General features: G+C 36.8%; 3 protein-coding genes across 3 annotated transcripts; 2 read left to right on the forward strand and 1 right to left on the reverse strand.

Moving 5' to 3' along the window:
* Positions 1-8,281: 8,281 nt before the first annotated feature.
* LOC116004272 (transcription factor bHLH77-like) lies at positions 8,282-11,231 on the forward strand. Its single transcript, XM_031244246.1, has 8 exons — positions 8,282-8,896; positions 9,261-9,488; positions 9,780-9,845; positions 9,947-10,015; positions 10,132-10,203; positions 10,307-10,537; positions 10,667-10,767; positions 10,849-11,231. Exons 1-8 carry the CDS (start codon positions 8,354-8,356, stop codon positions 10,895-10,897), a joined length of 1,359 nt encoding a protein of 452 aa, XP_031100106.1. The 5' UTR covers positions 8,282-8,353; the 3' UTR covers positions 10,898-11,231.
* Positions 11,232-16,872: 5,641 nt separating this feature from the next.
* Positions 16,873-18,893, reverse strand: LOC116005351 (40S ribosomal protein S8-2-like). The gene is made up of 5 exons (XM_031245633.1): positions 18,819-18,893; positions 18,570-18,642; positions 17,541-17,871; positions 17,272-17,444; positions 16,873-17,174 (listed from the first exon to the last, which is right to left on the reverse strand). Exons 1-5 carry the CDS (start codon positions 18,820-18,822, stop codon positions 17,090-17,092), a joined length of 666 nt encoding a protein of 221 aa, XP_031101493.1. The 5' UTR covers positions 18,823-18,893; the 3' UTR covers positions 16,873-17,089.
* Positions 18,894-20,427: 1,534 nt separating this feature from the next.
* On the forward strand, positions 20,428-24,243 carry LOC116005132 (receptor-like kinase TMK4). The gene is made up of 2 exons (XM_031245385.1): positions 20,428-22,831; positions 23,330-24,243. Exons 1-2 carry the CDS (start codon positions 20,605-20,607, stop codon positions 23,860-23,862), a joined length of 2,760 nt encoding a protein of 919 aa, XP_031101245.1. The 5' UTR covers positions 20,428-20,604; the 3' UTR covers positions 23,863-24,243.
* The last annotated feature ends 263 nt before the right edge of the window (positions 24,244-24,506 follow it).

A 24,506-nucleotide genomic window follows, 5' to 3' on the forward strand; every position in this document is an offset into this window, starting at 1 on the left:
AGTAGAGAAGGGACAAAAAATCACACTAGCTATAAAGTTATTATAATTACAACTAATTACATGCCTAACTACCATCTTTAAATTATTATCTTTTTCAACTACTACTCCTTTAAAATCTCATTTTAATGTTTGATCCATACATTTCCCATGTGATGTATTAGTATTAATAAATTGTTTCCTTTCTTTAAAAAACAATTAATTGATTGTCAGAACCATAGTATATATTGACACAATATTACTAAGCAAATCATTGTATTTGGAAACACTCTCTCGACCGAGTTCATCGAGCACACATAATTTTTCTAGCGCGATTTACCTCTCTTATATAATTTATATATAGACTGTTATATAGCTAGAAGTGAGATTTACCTATTGCATACTCTCTTGTAGTTACTGCAAATTTTCCTCATCTCCAAAAAAAAAAAAAAAACAAAACAAAACAAAACAAAAACAAAAACAAAAAACAAAAATTCAGTGTATTTGGAAAATAGGAGATCCTCTTGACATGCCAAAACCAAAAAAACAAACACTCGAACCCCAAGTCTTTTTTTTTTTTTTTTTTCACATAATTTAATATTTCCGGTTATATAACATAATCATGTAGTGTAAATATTAAAATGTTATATATTTTTATTTGGTTCATAAGTACGTGAGTGAAACAATAACAAATTACATGAGATTTATGAGCATGGTTTCTACTTCACTTTTTCCACATTCTTAAAAATCTCATTTCACTCAAATTTTAAGTTATGTAAGATTAATAAACATAATTTTAAGGTATGGTGCATTATTTGGCAGGTTATCACATTTCTAAATTTAAGATTCTTAAAATCTCACAATATAAATCTACAAAAAAATTTCAGTTTCCATGATGTCAACCTAATAGAAAAGCATATTATATTCCACCCTATTATGAGCTGTAGTATTCTTATTGGTAGTTGACATTGAATGAGAATTTAGTTTCAGGGTTTTCTCAATTAGGATTGGATTAATGGAATGGAATTAAGATCCACCACCAAATTTGCATTCAACATTCAATAGCCTCATTATGATTTTGTTGATTTAACATATATGACACAATTAATTGACTTTGGGTGTAAGAGATAATACTCCGTACATGACAAATATGAAGGGCACCAAGTTTTTTGTATTAGTTGTTGGGAAAGTGATTATAAGTAGATGAATAGATCAAAAATAAAACGTGTCTCCCTCCTTACAGTAATTAAAACTTATATAGTGTGGATATAATAAGCAGGAGCAGGGGCTAAACCTAATGGGACAGCTCAAGTGACAAGTGTGCTCTCTTTGTGGAGAAGAGTTTCGCCGTGGTTATGTCGACTGAATTTCATGAGTTTTTAAGTTTTTGGTCATCTTATCCTTATTTATTCCATTCCTGAAGTGGATTTTTTTGGGTGACGAGAAAAATCTACAATAACCTCTATTTGAGGATGTGCACTTAGTAAATTAAACTCATATCTTGTGTAATAATTTGTAAATCACACGTGAAATTTAAACTACACTAAGACTTTGAGCGAAGTGGCTTGGTTTTCTTGAAATCTTGAATCATGTTGATGGATAATATACTAGGCCTAGGCTACATGGACCGGCCCAAGAAAGTAATTGGATCAAGAAAGCCCAAGAAGGACACTCAGCACAAAGCTACAGAGCAGTTCGATAAGGATTGGACATAGCACTTGTAATATTAACAAGATTATGGCTCATTAGTTATAATGTAACATGGACTCCCAATAAGAGGCAATCCAGGACTCCTATTCCTTATAGGCCCTAGGTCCAAAATATGTATAAATAGACCCTCCATACACGGAAAAAGGGGAGGCAATTCTGAGCAATACAATACTTATATTCTCTCATTATATTTTCCTACATATTTCTTATATTCTCGCTATTCGAACAGGTAGTGTTGGCCTGCCTTTGACTATCCAGAAGTCATAAAACCAACACATGTAATGTTAATATGAATGTAAAAATATCTTAGAAGTCATAAAACCAACACATGTAATGTTAATATGAATGTAAAAATATCTTCTATCATGGTTGGAGTTTTTAAGATACTAACTGCAGTTTTGATAGTTAAAGTCCAATATTAAGTTTTCAACTACATATATGTGATTAATATCCATGAAATGAAGAGTTAATATTTGTACAGTCTCAATTAATAGAGGCCATTTTTTATGTATGTGTTGATTAACACTGGCCTAGTGGCATAATTACAAGATAATAATGAGTGTACTCATTTGTAAAGCCATATATAGCCCAAGGGCATTAATATTAATATTAGGGAAAAGGGTCAAATAGGCACTCGAACATTTCATAAGAAGTCAATTAGGTCCACGAACTTTTAAAACGTGCAATTAGACCCTCAAGCATGTCAAAATAAGGCAATGAAGCCCACGAACAGGTAATTGACCTGTTATTACCGATCATTTGGATTTTCCGGCGACCGGCGACACTTTCCGGCCACCGACGACACAGTCCGGCGACGACCGAACCGGCGCCGGTCGCCGTCTCCGGCGAATGGCCGCCTTCTCCGTGAAGAAGGCGGCCATTTCTGGTTGCCTTCTTCACGGAGAAGGCGGCCATTCGCCGGACTGTGTCGTCGGTGGCCGGAAAGTGTCACCGGTCGCCGGAAAATCCAAATGACTGGTAATAATAGGTCAATTACCTGTTCGTGGGCTTCATTGCCTTATTTTGACATGCTTGAGGGTCTAATTGCACGTTTTAAAAGTTCGTGGACCTAATTGACTTCTTATGAAATGTTCGAGGGCCTATTTGACCCTTTTCAATATTAAGGAAAAATTACATTTTTCACCCCTAAGTTATAGGATAATTGTAGAATTTGTCCCTAAGTGTTGGTCATACTAACTTTTTGTCCCTAAGTTGTTATTGATGTTGCGCTTTTCACCCCTTTACTAATAAAACATTAGGGACGAAATTTGCAATTTTAGTATAACTCAGGGACGAAAAGTAAGCACAAAAAGGCGAAAAATACAATGTCAATGATAATTTCGGGACGAAAAGTGAGAATGACCAATATTCAGAGATGAATTATACAATTACCATATAACTTAGGGACGGGAAGTGTACTTTTCCCTAATATTAATCTTGGAAATGATATGGGTAGCTTTATAAAAAATTGAAATAGGAGTCCAGAAAGGCTGGTTGAATGGATGGAACATGATTTCTATACCAAAATGTCATGAGTTTGATTCTAAGTAGCACAAAGTCGTCTTATGTGATTTTCTTAGTTATTATATTGGAGTAAATTTTATACTGTGCCCGCACACTCTTAGAAAGTATGAATTTCAATTTCTTTTTTACCTAATTTCAATTTCTCTTTTTACCTATGGACACAAAAACAACTAATAGGAATAGTGTTTTTTTTTTTTTTAAATGATGATGTATGTTATACCAATGTTATAGGCTTTATGGAGAAATGCAAATATCTTTCAAAAAAAAAATTATTGATGGTTGTAATCAAAAGGAATGCATTATTCACCTAATAGTCCTTCAAGGGGCAAAAGTAGTAGCCAACACATAATTACCACAACAAGACCAATTAATTGTCAATTATAGTAAGGATTAACTTTGCTCTGTATATATACTTAGAGATAATCTCACCTTGCCTCCTCTAATCATGTAATAATAGCCACTTTGCCTCCACTAAACTAATAATAATAATAATAATAATAATAATAATAATAATAATAATAATAATAATAATAATAATAAAGAGTATTATGGAAATGAATTATTTTATAAAAATCATTTTGTGTTCTTGTAATTAACTAATTTAAGGATTTGATTTAAGAAATTTAGTACTTTTCATTAATCCATTTATAAAATCACCCCAAAGTACCCTTAAACTACCAAAATATTATTAATTATTTAAATAAGTTAATATTTTATTTAGTATTTTTTATATATTAACTTTTACTTATTACAATATTTTTTTATATATTTTTATTTATGTGGCACGTACACACGCGCGCACACACACAAAATAGACTATTAAAATGCTAATATTGATTTTACAATTACACAAAAATTAGATGCATAATTGACAGATATAATAATTACTTTGTACTCAATTTTTCATTATATTTTTCGCATTTTAAAATTTCCATTGAACACTAAAAATATGTAATTATGGCGTAAGCCATGATATCAAGAAATTGAAATTGTCAGCATCCATTATGGAAAATTTCATAATATTTTAATTTATTTATGTGTTGGAGTTATAAAAAAAAGGGTTGGATATAGAAAATGGTCAATTCACCTAAAATGTATTGAGGGCCAAAAGAGTATGTCTCTGCATTGAAAGAAGCAGTCGAGTGGGTGTAGCATAAATTTTTTTTAGTACTACTGACTTTGTAACCATGTAGTATCTGTTCATAGCTACTTTCTCAACCTACTAAAGCACAAAGAATCAACAGTCGCCTCCACTGAGGCTCGAACCCACTACTTTTCACGCGGGAGTATAAACCGGGCGTAGCATAATTTTAGTACTCAAAGGTAACATGTCTGATTCTTGGCATTATTCTCTTGGTCGGTTCAGCCGCCAACCTATAATAAGTGCGAGTTTTTTTTTTACCATCTCAAAACAAAAATGTATGTCACTTTGAAAAATGTGAAAGTCTAGAAAAAATGGAAAAATGAAGGGGTTGGAAATAGAATTTGTCAAAATATAGAAAAGACTGCCACTTCACGAGAAATAAAAACAATGTTGTACATCTAGTACTTGGATTCTTAATGTCTGGCTGACTTTAGCACACTTTATCTTCGAAGGGGTTTTGCAGAATTGTATAGTAGGTCTGCATCAAGACAATTATGTTAAAGACCTCTTATTTTCTTGTTTGATTATGATGACATTTTGAGCTAAGTAATCTTTGATTAAATATCTAATTAAGCGGTCAGATTTTATCACGAGTAATCTTGAAAAAATGTATTTAAATTAGTATTTACAAACACACAACATGAATTAGGTTTTTCTTGATTTTCTTGAATGTTAGTGCATCTATTTCATTCGTGAAGTTAATAATCAAAGTAATTGAGATTATATATATAATGCTTGAGAATAATTGACTTTAATTATAGATCACAATAATTTTAATTTTTTTTCTAAACAAATATAATATGACAAGCTATAAACCTTGTTTATTTTATTTTATTTTATTTATTTATTTTTGCATATGATATTTGGTATCCTCACAATGAGGCTAATCCATATTCAACCCAAAACGTGGTCGTAGAGTTTTACTCTTATTCGAGGAGAGCCTCTAATGCACCATTTACAAGAGTTAAAATAAATTTTAATTAAAAAGTAACGAGTTTGATTTTTACCAACACATTTTCGGTTGAGCATGTCGTACAAAGTCATCCTAGTGCGATTTATCTCTCATGTGTGTTTTGCAAATTATTACACAGAAATAGAGTTTACCAAATGCACACCATCGAATAGTGATTGCGAGTTTTCCTTGTCATCAACAACAACAACAAAATAAATAAATAAATTTCAACTACACAACCTATTATAATATGTACTCCAATTTTTTATTTTTTTTTTGGTGAAAAAGGCACTTTTGATCCCTAAATTGTTTTATTTTTGAAAATTTAGCCTATGTCAATTTATTTAAACAAATTTAGTCCTTCAATTCTTCATAATGTGCCACATTTAATTTATAGACAATTGAACGATTAACTCTGTTCAAATCAATTGACAAAGACTAAAATTTTAAAAGTAAAAACAATACAGAGGCTAAAAGTGACGTTTTTCCCCTTCTTCTTTTTTTTAGATGTTAAAATAACAACAACAACAACAACATTTGAGGGATGAGAGTTGGTTTTGAAACCTAAACTACAACATAATCTGATTTTTCGGAAGTTGTTTTCCTGAAAACACCCCTATTTTCTATTGACCAGGCACTCATTTTTCATTGACTTTTATTTTCCCCTCTTGTCAAACACGGGAAACTCATAAATCATTTTCCCAATTTTTAAACACACCCTAAATTGTATGGAGTAATTGCTTTTAAAATAATACTCTAACAAACAATAAATTCCATTAACTCATCTGTTAAATATAACTAGTACGTGCATCTAATATGTTTTTATTAGCTATACATTAGACACTAAAAAAATTAAAAGGGGAAAAAAAAAAGTAAACTCTGTTTGGACACTGGAAAAGTAGTTGAAAGCAATTGAGTAAGAGTCAACTAAAAGTTAAAAAATTAAATTCTGTTAGTAATTTCAATTAAAGATGTTAAGATGAGTGGTTAAGATTAAAAGTGTTTGAAATTATGTATCATCTTATGATGGCAACTCAAGATCTCATCCTAGACCATTGATAATGCACACTCGTAGATATCACATAGGGTGGTTAATACATTTGTGGGTAAACTTGCCACTCATCATAATTTTATATTGTATAGGTTTTTATGTTTACGATTTTTTATATTGAGATTTTCAATCTTCACTGTGTACTAATATTGTTGGCGCAACTATAACAAGTTACATTGAAAACGAAAATTTGGAAAGAAATTTACATATAACAAGGATAAAAGAAGTGAAAAAATTGGAAGGAAAAATAATCTAGATAAAAGAAATATTTTGAAAATTTTTCATCTGCATTTTTAAATGAAAAATATTTTTTTTGGGTATATGGATGGTATTAAGAGTGCGCAACAGTTGATTTGATTAATATGTCTAAGTAGAGATGGCAACTGGACGGGGTGGGAGCGAGAAGTATACTCTCTGTTCCTGTCCTCAAAACCCCAACCTCAACGAAGAATTGAAAATAGTCCTCATCTTCATCCCCGTGTGAAATTAGGTAAGGACGGTCGTCCCCAGTCAACTCTTAGTCAAAATCTTAAATTAGTATAATATTTAATTTTAAAAATTAAAAACCTAAGTCTTAAAATATATATATATATAATTTTTTTAATTATAATAATTTTTGGGGGTGGGGCGAGGAGTGGTATCCCCGTCCCGTCCTTGCCCCTATTCTCCAAAAAGTTTCCCTATCTCCGTCCCCTACAAGGCGGTGATTGGGGATTCCCGTCAGGGATGATGTGGCAAATTGCCATTTTTATGCCTAAGGAGTAAGGAAATGAGATTCATGATCAAATTTTCTAACTTTTGACCGACTAGTGAGATCGACTTGCACATACTCAACTAGTGGAGTAGTTCGAAGCTAGTACTGATCTGTTGCCTAATAAAACTACTTTGCAAACTGGTCGGTTGCCCTTCTCCACTTATAAAAATATGTCACGGTTAGCCCACTTACAATTAGACATCATAGCATTGGTCAAGGGCATAATATAAATAACACATCACCACTTGGCTAGAGGAACATCTCATATTCACTACCACTCACTCTACTAGGCATTTGCACCATGTATTGATTGGACTGCTCAGGTTCACAACGCATTACCCAATCACCAATTATATATTAATTATCACGTTTTCATTTCCTTTTATATTATCGCGTAGTATAATTCTAGACTCTTATATCTCAATATAATTTACACTATCAAATAGAAATATCACGAAAAAAAAAAAAAGTTTAAGTTAGTCAATAGCCAACACCAAAATAACTAATATTTTTTAACTTTATAACTTATAACTCATCACTATACGCTCCTAAACGTAAGTGTCAACTGAACCCCAACTATCAAGATACCATAATTGACCGGTTAACCAAAATAACCAAAACATTTCTAATTTCTTAACCATTAATCATCGAAAATTTCAACTAATTTGGTTATTGGTCTTCGATTATGCCATCGATTGACTTGTTTTGTCCACTCCTAAATGTATTAAACTAGCAAAATCTTAACCTGAGTCATATTCGACACAATTCTGTTAGAAACGTTACTACATACACATGAGTTTTTTAAAACGCGTGAAGAACTTTATCTAAGAAGAATGGAAGTGGAGAAAAAATACATGGCATGACACTGTTACCCAAACAGAAACATGAAACAGTGATAGAGACTATTCATATATTCTAGGACTCGAAAAGATGGCAATCTCAATAAGGGAAAAAGGTTGCGACGCGAGATGGTGCTACGACGTTCAAGGCCCGGCAAACCCAATTAGCCGTGCTTTCCGGCTCTTCTCTCTCTCTCTCAGATTATTAACAATTGAATTGCGATAATGGAACCAAAATGTCAAACCCCCGGCCCCGCCCGCACCTTTTTTCCTTTTCTCCTATATAACTCTCTCCTCCCCTTTCTCTCTTCACTTTCCCCTTTCGCGTTTTCTCCTCCCCCTCCATTGATCCTCCTTCTCGCCTTCTTTTTCTTTAAAGAAAACTCTCTGGGTCTTATTTGTTATGCAGAAAGATCACTTCTTTAACGGCGGCGGAGCTCCTCCGCCGCCACCTTTGCAGTTTCAGTACGCTCAATTCGCGTCGCCGTTCGCCGGCGACATGTCGCCGGCTTACGCGGAGAACAATGATAATAACGTTAATAATTACAATACTGACACTTCTCGCTGCTTTACGCCGCCGGCGCCGGCTTGCGGCGGCGCCGGTGACGTGGAGAGGACGGCGGCGAAGCTTTTTTGCCTCGGTAGTCGGAGCTTTAACAGTAGAAGGGGTCAATTTGGGGTTAAAAGCGGTGACTTGCCGTGCAGATCTAATGTTCAGTGCATTGGGAATGCAAAGCTGCCTAGAATTTCGAGTACCCCTTCTCTCAAGCAAGCTGGATCTCCCGTGCAAAACAAGAATTCCAGCCCGGCCCCGCCGGAATTGGGCCCGGGAAACAATTCCCACCAACAATTCTCCGTCCCCGACCAAACTCCGACTGAATCTAATCCCAGAAAGAGAAAACCCATTTCAAGAAGAGCCGCCGAGGAAGATGATTATGATGCCAAGGTAGTAACATTTCTTTATCCCCACATTTTCATACATCGTAACATAATCTGCATATCTCGAGCAGCATAGCCGTGACTTCTCAAATGAAAGGTCTCAAGTTCGAACTTTAGTGTGGGTATTGTCTCTCTGTGTTTGTGTGTTTTAGTAATAGTTGAGAAAGTAGGTATGAACAGATACTAAATCTCTAGCTCTCACAGCTCAACTCAACAAACCGATAATAAATCATGGTGACTCAGTTAATCCAGGTGAGACTGGATCATTGTCCGGGCCCACAACTCAACTCAGCCGTTCATTAAGTGGGAGTAAATGGTGAAATATAAACTGGGCATTGATTGATTTAAGTGATCTTTTTTGTCCATTACAGGGAACTGAAACAGAGGATCATTCACCTGCAAAGCGATCCAGATCAGCAGAAGAAGCAGGGAATGACAACAATGGAGTCAAAACAGAGGAACTGAACAATACTGCTAATAATAACGCCAATGCCGGAGACGGCAAGCCAAACCAGAAGCCGCCGGAGCCACCGAAGGACTATATACACGTCAGAGCAAGAAGGGGTCAAGCTACAGACAGCCATAGTCTTGCAGAAAGAGTAAAAAAAAAATTTAATCTTTACCAGTTTATCTGTCATTCCAAGTCAAATAATTGAAGGATATGTTCGTCTCAACTAAAAGTTTAAGCCGGTATATATTATATGCTCAACACACCCTCAACGATTACTTAAATGTGTTTACTCTAATACTAAATTGAAAAATCTGTTCTGTTCAACTAAAACCATGAGCTGATAGTTGGACTACATGTTTATGTTTATATTTTTTTTTATGCTCAACACAAATTGCTTTTAGTTTAGTGAAATGACAGCTTATAATCCCATTTTTATTAGGTAAGGAGGGAGAAGATTAGTGAAAGAATGAAGCTTTTGCAAGATCTTGTACCAGGCTGTAGTAAGGTGAGCACAAATGTTGTTTTGACCAATAATGTTTTGTCAGACAGATGATGCTGTCAAGTTGTTGAATGTTAATTTAGTAAAGAATTTTGGTTTTGGGTTAGGTAACTGGGAAGGCACTCATGCTTGATGAAATTATAAACTATGTACAGTCACTACAGAGGCAAGTTGAGGTAAATTATCTCGGGTTTTTTGAGCTGTTTCACTGCATTGCCAATGCCATTCGGCTTTTCTTGGTTCATCGGTTAATTAATGTTGTTGTCCATGGATGTTTGTTGGCTTGCTGCAGTTCCTATCTATGAAGTTAGCGACAGTGAACCCGAGGCTGGATGTTAACATAGACAGCCTTGCCCCGAAGGATGTTAGTACTTTTTAGTTTATGTTTTTTGTCTTGTCATTTGGTGTGGGAGTCATGAAATGTTTAGAACAGCAGAAAGTACTAACTTGGGACCATTTTTGTTTAGATATGTCAATCCACTGTCTCCTTGCCCCATTCTGTGTACCCTTTGGGTTCCTCAGCCCCGGGTTTTCGTGGTCAAGAACAGTATCCACCTGAGCAGATTCCTAACTTGCACACGAATCTCGTGAATGGGGCAGTAAGCCAATGCCCCATGTACCCGTTGGGTAGTTCCCCGAGCCCCAGTTTAGGAATGCAGTTCCCTCCCGTTGATGGATTTGGCGAGAATCTCAATCAGGTGAACACTGCTAGCCATAGTTCGTGTTGTTATCTCATTTGAAACTAAAGAAAACGAGACAGGATTATACTTCGTTTTCTTGTATTTAGTACTTATTTCTTGTGAATTTGTGAATTTTATCTCTTCCAGTTTCCTCCCGTGTTTGAAGACGACTTGCAAAGCATTGTCCACATGGGATTCAACCGAATCTCTAGCAACGACACATTATTGCAGCCACTAAACCTTCCTCGGTAATTTTAGGGCTTAGCTGCAACTTAGCATCAGTACTCTAGCAGTGACTAATAGTGAGCTTCTTTTTTCTTTTGGCACAGTTCAAATGAAAATGACGTTTCAATCACGGTTCTTCCACCCTCGATATGAAACTTCACACACGGGAGAAGAGGCTATTGTACATATGAAGAGACGGTTCACCACAATCTGTTTCGAGATTGTTTTTCTTTGGTCGTGTTATTTTATCATAATCAGATTTTTCTGCTGGCTCATCAGCTGTTAGTGATCTTTTTTCCTCCCCGCCCCGATTTATTTATTAGGGTCTAATTTATAACCTTTAGGGATAGAATTATATATTCTTGTGCAGAGTCTTTTAACAGCAGCATATGTAAGATATTCTTCCTATGTAAAGCAATGCAAGAACAGATATATGTACTGTGAACTCAACTAATGAGCTTTCAATGCCCATTACTGTTTCGACTGAGACGATCTGCCATTTTCTTTTCTAGATATAATGGATTGATTCATTTCAGATGTGTTGTGATCTTGAATGATTTTCATATGAACATGATGGGTGCCACAATTCTGGGGGGGTCCTGTAGTTTTCACAGGTTAACCAGGAGCAGAAGCCTCTGTTCTTTTTTCTCAAATCTGCAGTTATAACAGGAGAGTTTTTGCTAATTTTATGGATGGTCTGATTTTCCCAAGAATCAAAAGAGACAATTTTGATGAATGATTGCATTTGTCCCTGGCAACCACTTGGCCTGCTGCAATGGCTATTAAAATTTACCCAGCAAGAGCCAGTCTGGCAAGTGGTGAGATTATGACTAGACCCAATGAACTTGAGAGCCTTTTTTGGCATACAATATCTGGTATCTCACCACTGTAAGACTAATTCAAATTCAATTCGGGCCACACTCACAAAGTTTGACTCTTTTTCGAGAAAGATTGACCTAGACCTCTTTAACAAGACTTCGACTCGACCTAGAGTTCTTACAAACTGTTCCAAACGGCTTGGTACGATATCTCGTATCCCACCTCTCTAAGACTAACTCATATTCAATCCATGTCACGCTCACAAAGTTTGATTTCTCTTCAGGAAAGACCTGACCCAGAGCTCCTTAACATGACGTTGACTCGACCCTGAGCTCTTACCAATTGTCTCAAACAGCTCAATTGAACTTGAGACGTTTTTTTGCATACCGTATCATGTTCCCACCATTTTAAGACTAACTCAAATTCAATCTAGGTCACGCTCACAAAGTTTGATTTCTCTTCAAAAAAGACCTGATCCAAAACTCCTTAACATGACATTGACTCGACTCTGAGCTCTTACCAATTGTTTCACACTCACAAAGTTTAACTCTTCTTCAGGAAAGATCTGACGTAGAGTTCTTTAACATCACATCAACTCAAGCCAAAGCTCTTACCAACTGTCTCAAATCAACTGGTTGAACTTGAGGGCTTTAAACCCTATCTTCTCAAAAGGAAAAAAAAGTCAGCAACAGAGAAAAGGCAAATGCTGTGGTCCTAGCTAGTGGTTTTCAGGTATGGAAAGATGCCATTAAAAGATAGATTAATCCTGTGGTTGGGAGGGGATTAGTGAAACTCAAGTTTATGGGGTTTTACTTAACACAAAAACATTGCTTTCCTTGCATCCCCCTTGTGCTTTCACTTTATTACAACTTCTATTATTGGTGTTGTGATGAGCATGATTATAATACCACAAAAGATTCTTTGAAAATGATCTTTTGCATACAAGAGTTAAACAACAAATTATTAATTTTATCTTTACATGTTTGGGTGACAGACCAAAGAAATTAAAGGGCACCAATCATGCTATGTAATGCTTCTGCCTAATGAATATTTTACAAATTTCTTTATCTTTTAATAATTAGGGTTGTCTCCCCTCTAGATCTGTCTTCCACAATCATCCTTTTTCTTAATTGTATGTTAATGAAGTTGATTGAATTGATATGACATAAATTATTCATTCCAGGAAAATAGTTTCCATTTGATTACTTTATTACATTAATAAGAGGTTGAGCGTTTTAATCATTCTTGTACATGTATAAAAAGTCTTGTGAAAACTCTGAAAGGGAGGGTTAAGCAATTCATTATACACATGAGAATCGATAAAAAAATATTTTTTTTTTGGCAACTTATAGATTTTTTCGGTAGTATTGGCCGGTCAGTTGACTGTTTTAGTAGTCACGAAATCAACACCCGCAACAAAACCTACACTCTGCGTTTGTCAACAAAATAGAACTTTTAACTCTTTTTGGATTGGTCAACAATTGAACTAGCATTTTGCGGCTATCAGTGAAATAGAACTAGAGATTATTACCGAAATGGTCCCTCGACTATTGCGAAATTACCAATTTAGTCCTTGACAATTTTTTGTGCCCAATTAATTCCCTCGACTTTGAAAATTTTAACCAATTTGGTCCTCCGTTTATTTTGTCTTAAACATCCGTTAAAATCAGGACTAAATTGGTAATTTTGCTATAGTCGAGGGACCAAATTGATAATTTTGCTATAGTCAAGGGACCATTTCAGTGAAAAAATAATTACCAATTTGGTCCCTTGACTATAGAAAAATTACCAATTTGGTCCCTTGACTATAGCAAAATTACCAATTTGGTCTCAATTTGACGGATGTTTAACGGTAAAATAAACGGAGGATCAAATTGGTTAAAATTTTCAAAGTCGAGGAACTTAATTGGACAAGAAAAATTGTCGAGAACCAAATTGGTAATTTCACAATAATCGATGGACCATTTCGGTAATAAGCTCATAGAACTATTAACTCTATTTGGATTGACCAACTAGCTGACGTTAAAAATATCTGTTGGTGCTTTTTAAATAGTGAAAGGGTAATTATTAGTAATTAAATATTAATTATTAGTTTATATTTCTTCTTTACCTTTACCATAGTGCCAAATTTCAAACTAGTTGCAGCGCAGCCAATCCCCATTGGAGTAAATGCCACTACATGAATTTGAGGCTGTCTTTCCTCTGAAGAATTTTTGCCTGGAAGACTCCTAAACCCTAACCCTAATCCTTAGGCCATCCATTAATAAAGCTTTATCGAGTAATTGGCAACATTCAAACTTTAGGGTAAGCTCCTACATTCAATGTATAGTGCAAATTAAAAACTACCAAAAAGCTTACTAGTGAAAAGGTGAAAAAAGATAATAGTATAAAGAATAATTAATGTATTGAATTAAAAATCAAGGAAATTTGTTTTCTTGTGCCTTATTTAGATGCATGTTACTTTTTTGACAATTTTTGTGATTTTCAAACATATCAAGGAGATTATATATATACTCTTGATATTTTATAGATAGTTTTGATTAATCAAATAAAAATATAATTGTGTGTTATAAATCAAATCATATACTCAAATAAAATAAGAATATTTTATAGATAGTTTTGTGTGTTTATTTATAGTTTGAAATTTGAACCCCAACTACGTCTAAGCTATAACATGTTTTTGAAACTTGAACTTTATAGGTTTTAACTTAAATTCAATTATAATCACTGTTGTAAAAATCGGCCTAGGCGGCCCTAGGCCGAGGCGAATTATTCCCTTGACGCTATCTATGCGGCCGGCCTCCTAGGCCACAACTCGGCCGAGTTGACCTTGCTAATATTTTTAATTAATTAATTTATATATATATATATATATATATATATATATATATATATATATATATATATTACTATATATATATATATATATACATACACACACATACATACACACACGTGCCATGTTTTTCTTTTTTTATTTTATAGTCAGCTACCTAGGCGCTAGGCGCTCCTCTACCACCCAATTAGCGCCTAACGTCTACTGCAACCATGATTATAACACGAATTTGAAACCATACATAATTGATAAGGAACCCATTTTTCAATTGGGCAATAGTAAATAGATAGACGGCAAGGGATTCATGATGGCCTTAGATGGAATGATGGGGGCGTTAAACCTAAATGTGATTGTATTTTGCATCGATTTGTTTCATAGTCTCTCTTGGTTGACCATTTTTGTTTCCTCCCAATTGTTTGCAAAGAGAATAGAAATAGCCCGTAGGTAACAAAAGGCATGATTACGATGATTTGTTCTAACCACCATGGCACCAACTCCAATCATGCTTGCCAACCGCTTACTATGTTGCCCAATTTCAGGCAATCAATCCAAACATTGTGTACCAATTTCAAACTATTATCTTTGATATATCTGAAAATCCTTATCCACTATCTGAAAGTACGTTCTCGGTGAAATTTGTTTTATAACTCTAACTGAAAAATAATCACGATGAGATAAATCAGTCAAAATTGATCATAGTTAATCGACTCAAGCTAAGAAAGTCAATTGACGACTCCCATGACAATTGAACTTGAAAAAACCTTGTGATTGTCAAGACAACTGCTAAATAAGAAGGCTGGGGTTTCTTTCTCCATTTTTAATTTGAGAGTTTATCCTATTATTATAAGAGAAAAATATTAATTTGTAGGTATAACATAACTTTTTAAAATAATTAAACCCTAAACATTTTTCTAAATGAAGTATTAATAAACTAAGAGCATTACCATCAGAAGTTCTTTTGTGATTTTTTTGCAAAATGGATGAGAGAGGGTGTGAGTTGAAGGAAAGAGGAAAAACAAATTTATAGGAAGGTTGGGTTTTAGTGGTCTCACATTGAAAAATTTTGTTTTAAAAAATTAATTCTTCTTGGTGTGCATTTCACACACCAGATGTGCCCAGGGAACATGTTTATATATATATATTCTAATAACCACCATTTTCTCTTTTTTGTTTTGCTTTTTTTTTTTCTATTTTTTCTCCATCTTTTTCTTTCTCCCTCTCCATCTTGTGTGGCTTGACAAGTATCTTGGAAAAAAAATATTTTTTTTGTTAAGGATGATGTAACAACACGATTGATTGAAAACAACCTATTGTATTCAATAATAATAAGAACAATCTCTTGTCAACACCCTCTCAATTGAGCGTACTGCACAAAATCTTTCTAGTTCAGTTTTCCTCTCTTATATGATTTATGAGTTATTACACATGAATAGAATTTACTCAATACCCGCATATTGGATACAGATCAGATTTTTCTTTTCAGCGAAATAATAAGAATAATCTTGCCATTTTCAGTATTTCACCATGCAAGTGGTAAGATTACTAAACATATTACAATGTATATCAGACTTGCTAGGCATAAAAATCGCACGATGGACTAAACGTCTAAACCTCACTCTAATACTGCAACACATGACTTTGATTGCATGAGACAATGCAAACAGCACCCCAATAAGGGCTTTTAAGTTTTAGGGTTGGTTCTCAGGTGACTGATTTTTAGTCATACTAAAAAAAAAATTCAATTAGTGATTTCTTTTTGCAGTCTAATACTCAGATCCATAAACTATGTGATGGTATATTTGTATCAAGAATGAATGAAATAGGTGACAAACACATAAATTAAACCAGACTCTTTTGTCTTTTGGGCTGTGTTTTTCTGATAAGTAGTGATTTCTTTTTGCAGTCTAATACTCAGATCCATAAACTATCCCATGGAATCCAAAGTCATAAACTCATACAAGTCATAAACTCATACAACCGCGACTTTTGCAGTCTAATACTCAAAATCCAAATCTATCTATCTGTTCAGTATAAATAAACAAATGTCAGAAAAACACAGCCCAAATATACAAATATATCTATGTGTTTGTCACCTATTCCATTCATTCTTGATACAAATATACCATCACAAAGTTTACAAGTTATTACAGGATTTACATAATGTACATCTTTTTTATTTACATAATGTACATCTTTTTTTTTGAGTTGATACATAATGTACATCTTTAAGTAGTGATTTGTGAATTTTTCTCATCACCTAAATATACCGGGACATAGAAAACTATAACACAAAGTAGGTGGAATAGAAATAAGGCAACCAATATGCTTCCCATTGCTTGCATAACTCTCCCATTCTTTGTTTTTTCTTTTATGACTACCTGCAGATTGTTGGGTAGTTACTGCAGAATATAATTTTATGGCATGTTGGAGCTGCAATACTTCATGATTCAAATATTCCAAAAACAAAGAAAACTGAAGCACCATAAACAACTAGAGAGGTAAAATAGAAACAAGGCAACAAAGTCCAACCAGCATGGTTTACCAAAATTCAGTACAATAAGAACAGTAAAATGTCATCACCAACTATAAATATAAGGAGAGAAAGAAGTTCCCAAATCAAATTCTCATATTTTTGAGGTAAAGTACAGCAAACTAAAAGATTGACTAGATCAAAAAACTTGACTGCAAAATTAAGCAGCAGCGCCGCTACCCTTGCCCTTCTTTCTTTGGATTTTCTTCATATAGAACTCAAGCTCTTTTCCTTCCAAAATATATCTGTTGATTTGTTTAGAAAAAAAAACAGAAACCAATTGAGAAAAATTACTAGGAGGATGATAGAGGCATAAAGAAAAGTTAAGGATCATGAGATTACCCATCAGCTCTGCCACATTGACCAGGTCTGGATGAGATGCAGGCCATCAACCTACCAGAGCCGAACTGCTCCTCAAGGTGAGAGTCAAGTTTACGATCCTTCTGCCGCTTCTCAAGTTTCCTTTGGACATGGTTGCTCTTCTTTGCCTCCTCAGCAGCTGCACCCTCGGTTTCCTGCAACAATTCAACCAAAAAGGATGATAACATAAGAAATAAAGGGAAAATGTAAGTCTACATTTGATGTATTTTCCATTATCAACAAGTTAATACCTCAGTAGTTTCTTTCTTGGCAGCCCCCTTCTTCTTCCTGCCAATGTCAACACCATAGTGCTGAAGGTACCACTGCTTAAAGGGAGCCGCATCAACCTGAACAATTGCGCTCTTCACCAGAGTTTGTGTTCGAACAAGTTCATTGTTTGAGGCATTGTAAACCACATCAAGGATACGTGTTTTCCTAGTAACTGCCTCACTACCCCATGAATAATTTCCTGTATCCAACCTCAGTGCCCTCCACTTCACATTGCCTCCTCGTACACGAACTCGTCTCACTGTTTTGTTGCTAGACAGTTTAGTACTTGCAGGCTGACGTCCAAGCTCATACCTTTCAAGAATACAGAGAATCTAAGTAAGAAAACTATTCTAAAAGGTTTTACTTACAACAAAACTATTAACAATTGAGAACATAGGGATAAGGATAAGCTTCAGAGAAACTACAACCCAATGGTCAGGCAAACAATAAAAACAGCAAAAGAAATAATTACACTGAAACCATTAACAATTAAGAACACTGGGATATGCATATATTCTCTGAGATACAACAATCTGATGGTCAGATAATCCTAAAATGGAAAAAGAAACAACTAGCAATAGTACATTATTAAAAACCAAGAAAAGTTAGTTAATTGAAACTTAATTGCTAACGTAAAAAGGAAAGAGGAGCCTGGAAGAGTGTTTTTGAAAATCCTAAAAGAACCGACAATCGCATGCACTTCTCATTATTTTCCTAGTTCCTTTCTACAATTGACCTGATCTCATTCCTAGGCTGCTAATTGGAGTCCTTAATGTATGAGATAGAGGACAATACCATCAGAAAACAATCCATTTAAGTTTAAAATAGTAGTCTCAGATGCCAAAACTATGGAATTAAAATTCAGCACTATATAGGTTTCAGATGCAATACTTAACAACCATTCCAATTTCCAATACATACAGACAAGAATCATAGAGCTGTAGCTTATATCAAAAGATCCAGAAAGAAAATCACAGAGACAAAAACTGTAACAACAGAACCAAACTTACTTTCGCTTCTTCCTCCATGCCTTCTTCTTGCCACCAGTGGCACGCCTCTTGTGCATTGAATCCCTAGAGATACCTGTAAACACATCGTACGAAAATCACTACGGCTATACTAGCATTCACATAGGAAACAAAACTGAATCGAACATATATCATGCATAAGGATTATAATTGCGAGCATAACATTAACATCGCTAATCAAAATCATTTAAGGAATCAGAGAAGAGAGACGAAGAAGGTTGAGATCGTTACCCATGGCGAAAGCGTAGCAGCTAGAAGAGCTAAATGCAGCGTATCCCTACCAGTCCTCGCAAGAGATGCTTGAACACAAACCCTAGCACTTTATATACTGGGGACTTTGGGTTAATAGTGAATATTGGGCTTCTTTGTGTTACTATTCTTCTCTTGGATCTCTCTTGTCTGATTTGTGTTGGGCCTTTAGATTATCTTTCCAACTTTAGGCCCAAAAGTTATTTTTCATTGCTCATTATTCCATATACAATTTGGTTTGGAGCAAGTAAATTATTCTGTGGATCCGGGTCCACTTTTCAAGGTGGACTCGGTCTAAAGATACACAATTTACATAATATTCACGATTTACCTTTTAGAAATTCACAATTTGTAATGATCATGTATTTTATTTACGAATTCTCAAAACTTAAAAACACAATTTATATTCTAGAAGTTCACAATTTGGAGCGGTGTGAGCATTTCATCCCTCTATGTTCTAAGGAAATTTTTTCTTCATTCGTCCCACACATTGTTGTTCAAAAAAGATCCTTTATACCCTTGTTCATTTATTAAAATTATTTGTATATTTTCACGTAACTATTTCTTCTGTCCCATTATATGTTTTGGATTCGATTAATGTGACTTGACTGGAGGTATTTACAATTTAATTTTTCTTTATGCGTAGCTTATGATCGAATAACTTGAAATCATCAATTAAAAAAACAAGAAAGTGTCATATAGGTTTATTAAGTGAATCAAATTCTTGCTCAATTCTTCGAATGATACATATCCAATGGGATCAAGGGCTACATCACTACCCGATAGTTCACTTTGACTTGATCACCTTTGTGAGCTTGAAGAACTGTTTTGGCTTATACTAAAAAAAAATGCAATCAAGGTGAGAAAAGCACATTTGAATCATATCATGAACAAATGAACATCAATTGTTACACTACAATCAACGTTCAATCATACTTTTGTATAAGATATCCAAACTTCAACATTCATATACAATAGATCATAATCACATCATAAAACAATAGAAATAAAGTCAATAAACAAATAAAAGCGCAACCTAAAACTTTACCTTGATTCCAATTTGTAGTTCGGTCACATCCATAGATTTCTTTGATGCAACTGAATACAAATTTAGGAATAAATTCAATTATTATTTTTTAATTGTCAATCATCTTCTATGACCATACTTTACTACATATGTATGATCAAATTAAATAATATTCACTCAAAAACTTTGCAGTTTACCTAATGTAACGATCAAGAGAAGAAGAAAATCAAACTTAAGTGCCGTGGAAGAATCCCATTTCCGGCCACAGATCTTGATCTGATTTTATTATTCCGTCGACGGCGATCGGAGAGACAACGTACGTAAAATTCATGATTAAAAGTTTACAAGAGTATATGTTCCATGCAATAACGGGTGATTGGCCAATGGGCGCTTTCCACGTAAGCAAAAGAAAAGGCTTAGAAGTACGACGTCGTTTGGCATCAGAGAGATAAATAGTGACGTCAAAATCTCACGTAAGCTCGCCACCCGTTAGTTCTCTCTCTTCTTTTCCCTTTCTCCACAATTCAAGCTTCCATCACAAAGCCCAAACATTCCCCCCTCCCTCTCTCTCTCGGTCTCTTTCTCTCTCTCTACCCCAATCATGGTGGCGATTATGCGATGAGAGAGAAACACGGAAACGCCACCGCTGCTACCACCACCGTCGCCGCCGCCGCCGCCGCCAGCGTTAACATAGAAATAATACCACAACCAATATCGCATGCACCTCTTGGATAATAATGAATGGAGAGAAACAGATTATTCTTTCTGAAACTGTGCATTCTGATCGTAACCACCACCGATATCCTCCTCCACCATCATCATCATGTACTCGCCGGAGACGAAGCCACAATCATGGCGAATCTCGCTAAATCTCTCACCCCGACCCCGGCCGGGTGGACCGGAAACGACGCGTGTAAATGGCCCGGCGTGAATTGCAACGGATTAGGGAATGTCAGATCGATCAATCTGTCTTCCATGGCCGTCGCCGGGAGATTACCGCCGGATCTCAACGGCCTCTCGAATCTCAAATTCCTGAGCCTCCAGAAGAACAGACTCTCCGGTCCGATTCCTTCGTTTTCGAATCTCAATTCCCTGGAGGATTTAAACCTAGACGATAACAAATTCACCTCCGTTTCCCCCAATTTCCTCTCCGGCCTCACCAGCGTAAAAACGATCAACATTAACGACATTCCGACTCTTTCGCCCTGGAAATTCCCGACCGAGATCACGGAATCTCCGTCCCTGGTTAGCTTCTCCTGCAGCAGATGTAATCTCCACGGCGAAATTCCAGACCTATTCGGACCAATTTCCGGTTTGCGGATTCTAAGGCTTTCGTATAATAACCTCACCGGAACCCTACCGCCTTCCCTGGAAAAATCCGGACTCCAGGAGCTAGCGCTCAACAATCAGCTCCTAGGTCTTTCCGGCGGGATCGAAGTGATCGGGAAAATGGAACATTTGACGGCGGTGCGCCTCCATGTGAACCGATTTACCGGCCCGATTCCAGATCTTTCTAGGTGTCATTTCCTGTCTGAGGTTATTCTCCGGGATAATCTTCTCACCGGAGTCATCCCTGACTCATTCACTTCTCTCTCTAAGCTCAGCGTTGTCTCCTTGCAGAACAACAAGTTTCAGGGCCCTATGCCTAGCTTTCAAAAGGGCGTTCAGGTGACCCTTGGAACCACGAACAATTTCTGTGTTCCGGCGACGGTCGCCGGAACTTGTTCCGTGCAGGTGAATATTTTGCTGGAAGTGGCTAAGGATTTGGAATATCCGATGGTTCTGGCGGATTCCTGGAAGGGGAATGATCCGTGTAAGGACGATTGGAATTTCGTTGCCTGTGATGCAAACGGCGACGTTTCGGTCATCAACCTCTCTAACCATAATTGGACCGGGTCAATTTCGCCGGCCATCGGTAACCTAACCGAACTCAAGGAGTTAATCTTGCATGATAACAAACTCACCGGCTCCATTCCCGATAACCTAGCCAAATTGCCCAGCCTGCACCTTGTTGATATCTCTAATAACAATATTTCCGGTAAGATCCCGGACTTTCCCCCAAATGTTATCCTGAAAATAGAAGGGAATCTCTGGATCGGAAAAGAATTGCCAGATCCTGACGCGGAAACGGCGGGGAAGGAAAACACCGGACTCTCCCCCAAAGTGATCGTCGCGATCACCCTCGTCGCGGTCATCCAATTCATCGCGCTTTTCTTCATAATCTACAGGCGCTGCAAAAAGATGAAAAGCCGGAAATACAAGTGGTTGAAGGGGAAATCCGGGAGCGGCAAGGAGAAATCCGATGGGCCGCCGATAAACGTGAGCCCTTACGGCGCAATCAAGAGTGAATCCAGCGGCCATGGCAGCAGCGAGATTCCTCTCTACGACGGCGGCCATGTCCTCATCCCAATCGAAATCCTCCGAGAATCCACCGACAATTTCAGCGACACCAACATCCTGGGAAGAGGAGGCTTCGGAATCGTCTACAGAGGCCAACTCTACGACGGCACTCGAATCGCCGTCAAGAGAATGGAAGCCAGTCTCCTCACCTCCAAAGGAACCCTAGAATTCAAAGCCGAAATCGAAGTTCTCACCAAAGTTCGCCACCGCCACCTCGTCGCCCTCCACGGCTACTGCGTCAACGGCAACGAGCGGCTTTTGGTGTTCGAGTACATGCCGCAAGGGACGCTGGGGCAACATTTGTTCCACCTCGACGGCTTCCCTCCGCTCACATGGAAGCAAAGAGTCACCATTGCCCTCGACGTCGCCCGGGGCGTCGAGTATCTCCATAGCTTGGCTCAGCAAAGCTTCATTCATCGCGACCTCAAGCCTTCCAACATTCTTCTTGATGATGGCATGAGGGCTAAGGTTTCAGATTTCGGCTTGGTTAAGAATGCTCCAGATGGTGAAACATCCTTGGAGACTAAGTTAGCTGGAACTTTCGGTTATCTTGCACCCGAGTATGCTGGTATGCACTCTTGCCAAATCTTATAACTTTTAATTTAGAAATTGCATGCTTTTTCTTTTTTTTTTTGCTCATTCATCAATATAATAGTTACATTGCTCATTATGCGATCGCAAATTATATTGTGTACCATGGTCATGGTCAATATTGTAGTTGTATTGAACAGATACTGCAGTTGTGTTGAAAGGAAACTGTAGTTGCGCGGAATAGGGTCCGTTCATCCTTTCAACACAACTGCAGTATCCGTTCAACATAATTGCAGTATTAGTTCAACACAACTGCAAACTGCAGTATCCGTTCAACATAATTGCAATATTAGTTCAACACAACTGCAGTTGTAGACAGATGAAACGATCTCTGTTTCGCGCAACTGTAGTTCCTTTTAACACAACTGCAGTCCATGATCCACAGCATAACTACTGGACAATTACGTGATATTGTAGCATTTTTATGTAGTATATGGAAATCACATACAGTGTTGGTTTGAAAACATATATACAGCGACAGGGAGAGTGACTACAAAAGTGGACGTGTACTCATTCGGAGTTGTGTTAATGGAGATGATCACGGGCAGAAAAGCGCTGGACGAGAGCCTCCCGGAGGAGAGCGTCCACCTGGTGCCCTGGTTCCGGCGCCTCCTAGCAAACAGGGAAAAGCTCCGGAGCATCCTGGACCCGTGGCTCGACCCGAACGACGAGACCTTCGAGAGCATCTGCCGCGTGGCAGACCTAGCGGGATACTGCACGGCCCGCGAACCCGGGCAGCGCCCCGACATGAACCACGCCGTTAACTTCCTGTCCCCGCTGGTGGAGCAGTGGATCCCTGTGAACACGGACGAGGAAGATGAGAACGACGACGACTTCCAAATGAGCTTGCCCCAAGCCCTGCAACGATGGAAAGCCCACGAAGACAGCACGGTGGTTAGCGAGGATGAGCTGTACGACCAAAGCTACGTTTACGACGACGACGACAGCTGTACAATGGAGAGATTGCCGTCGAAGGTTTCCGTTTACAAAGATTCCGGGATCAGATAAGGAAAATACTACTGGAACTCCCAAGTTATACTCCCTACTTTTAAAATGATGCTGACACTTTCCTTCAATTCCTTGGGACCCACATGATGAAGATAACCTGGGAGTAAAAGTGATGGAGTAGAAAATGAGAGTCCATGTAGTAGAACTCATAAGATAATCCATAATTGGAGACACGTACTACTACGTACTGTAAATTTTCTAATGTAAAAGCAACGTATAGTAACATGCATGCATGCAGAAAGAAGCTAAGCAACGTAGCGTACGTTGAAATTATTGTTATCGAGAAATGCATATTATGATGATGATGGATCGAATTCTGCATGCGTCAATCTGTATGTAAAAATGATGGTGGTTGAGGTTTTCTTCTGGTTTCTTCGTTAAGTGTTCTATCTTAGACAGACAGAAATAAGGTAGGTATAGTAGATGTTCTTCTTCCAGCTTACTAGCTAAATTAGTACAGAGATATGAAGCTAACTTTAATTTCATGGTGTATTATTTTCAGACCCTAGCAGCTACATACATTAATTTCTTACTTCTATTCAACCTAGCTAGCTAACCATTATTAAGTATATATAAATATATTTCATGTGATTTTTTTTTCTTACTTCTATATATACTCATGCTATATAGGTCCAATAGGTCAA

This window comes from Ipomoea triloba, chromosome 14 (genome assembly GCF_003576645.1).
Source record: "Ipomoea triloba cultivar NCNSP0323 chromosome 14, ASM357664v1".
NCBI lineage: Eukaryota > Viridiplantae > Streptophyta > Magnoliopsida > Solanales > Convolvulaceae > Ipomoea > Ipomoea triloba.

What these genes read in the sequence shown, in the direction of transcription:
- LOC116004272 (XM_031244246.1), top strand. Translation starts at nt 8,354, where the DNA reads ATGCAGAAAGATCACTTCTTTAACGGCGGCGGAGCTCCTCCGCCGCCA. An exon ending in AAGATGATTATGATGCCAAG is followed by an intron (nt 8,897 to 9,260) that starts GTAGTAACATTT and finishes TGTCCATTACAG; the next exon opens with GGAACTGAAACAGAGGATCA. An exon ending in CAGCCACTAAACCTTCCTCG is followed by an intron (nt 10,768 to 10,848) that starts GTAATTTTAGGG and finishes CTTTTGGCACAG; the next exon opens with TTCAAATGAAAATGACGTTT.
- LOC116005132 (XM_031245385.1), top strand. Translation starts at nt 20,605, where the DNA reads ATGGAGAGAAACAGATTATTCTTTCTGAAACTGTGCATTCTGATCGTA. An exon ending in TCTTGCACCCGAGTATGCTG is followed by an intron (nt 22,832 to 23,329) that starts GTATGCACTCTT and finishes ACATATATACAG; the next exon opens with CGACAGGGAGAGTGACTACA.
- LOC116005351 (XM_031245633.1), bottom strand. An exon ending in CCAAGAAAGAAACTACTGAG is followed by an intron (nt 17,445 to 17,540) that starts GTATTAACTTGT and finishes GAATTGTTGCAG; the next exon opens with GAAACCGAGGGTGCAGCTGC. An exon ending in CAATGTGGCAGAGCTGATGG is followed by an intron (nt 17,175 to 17,271) that starts GTAATCTCATGA and finishes ACAAATCAACAG; the next exon opens with ATATATTTTGGAAGGAAAAG.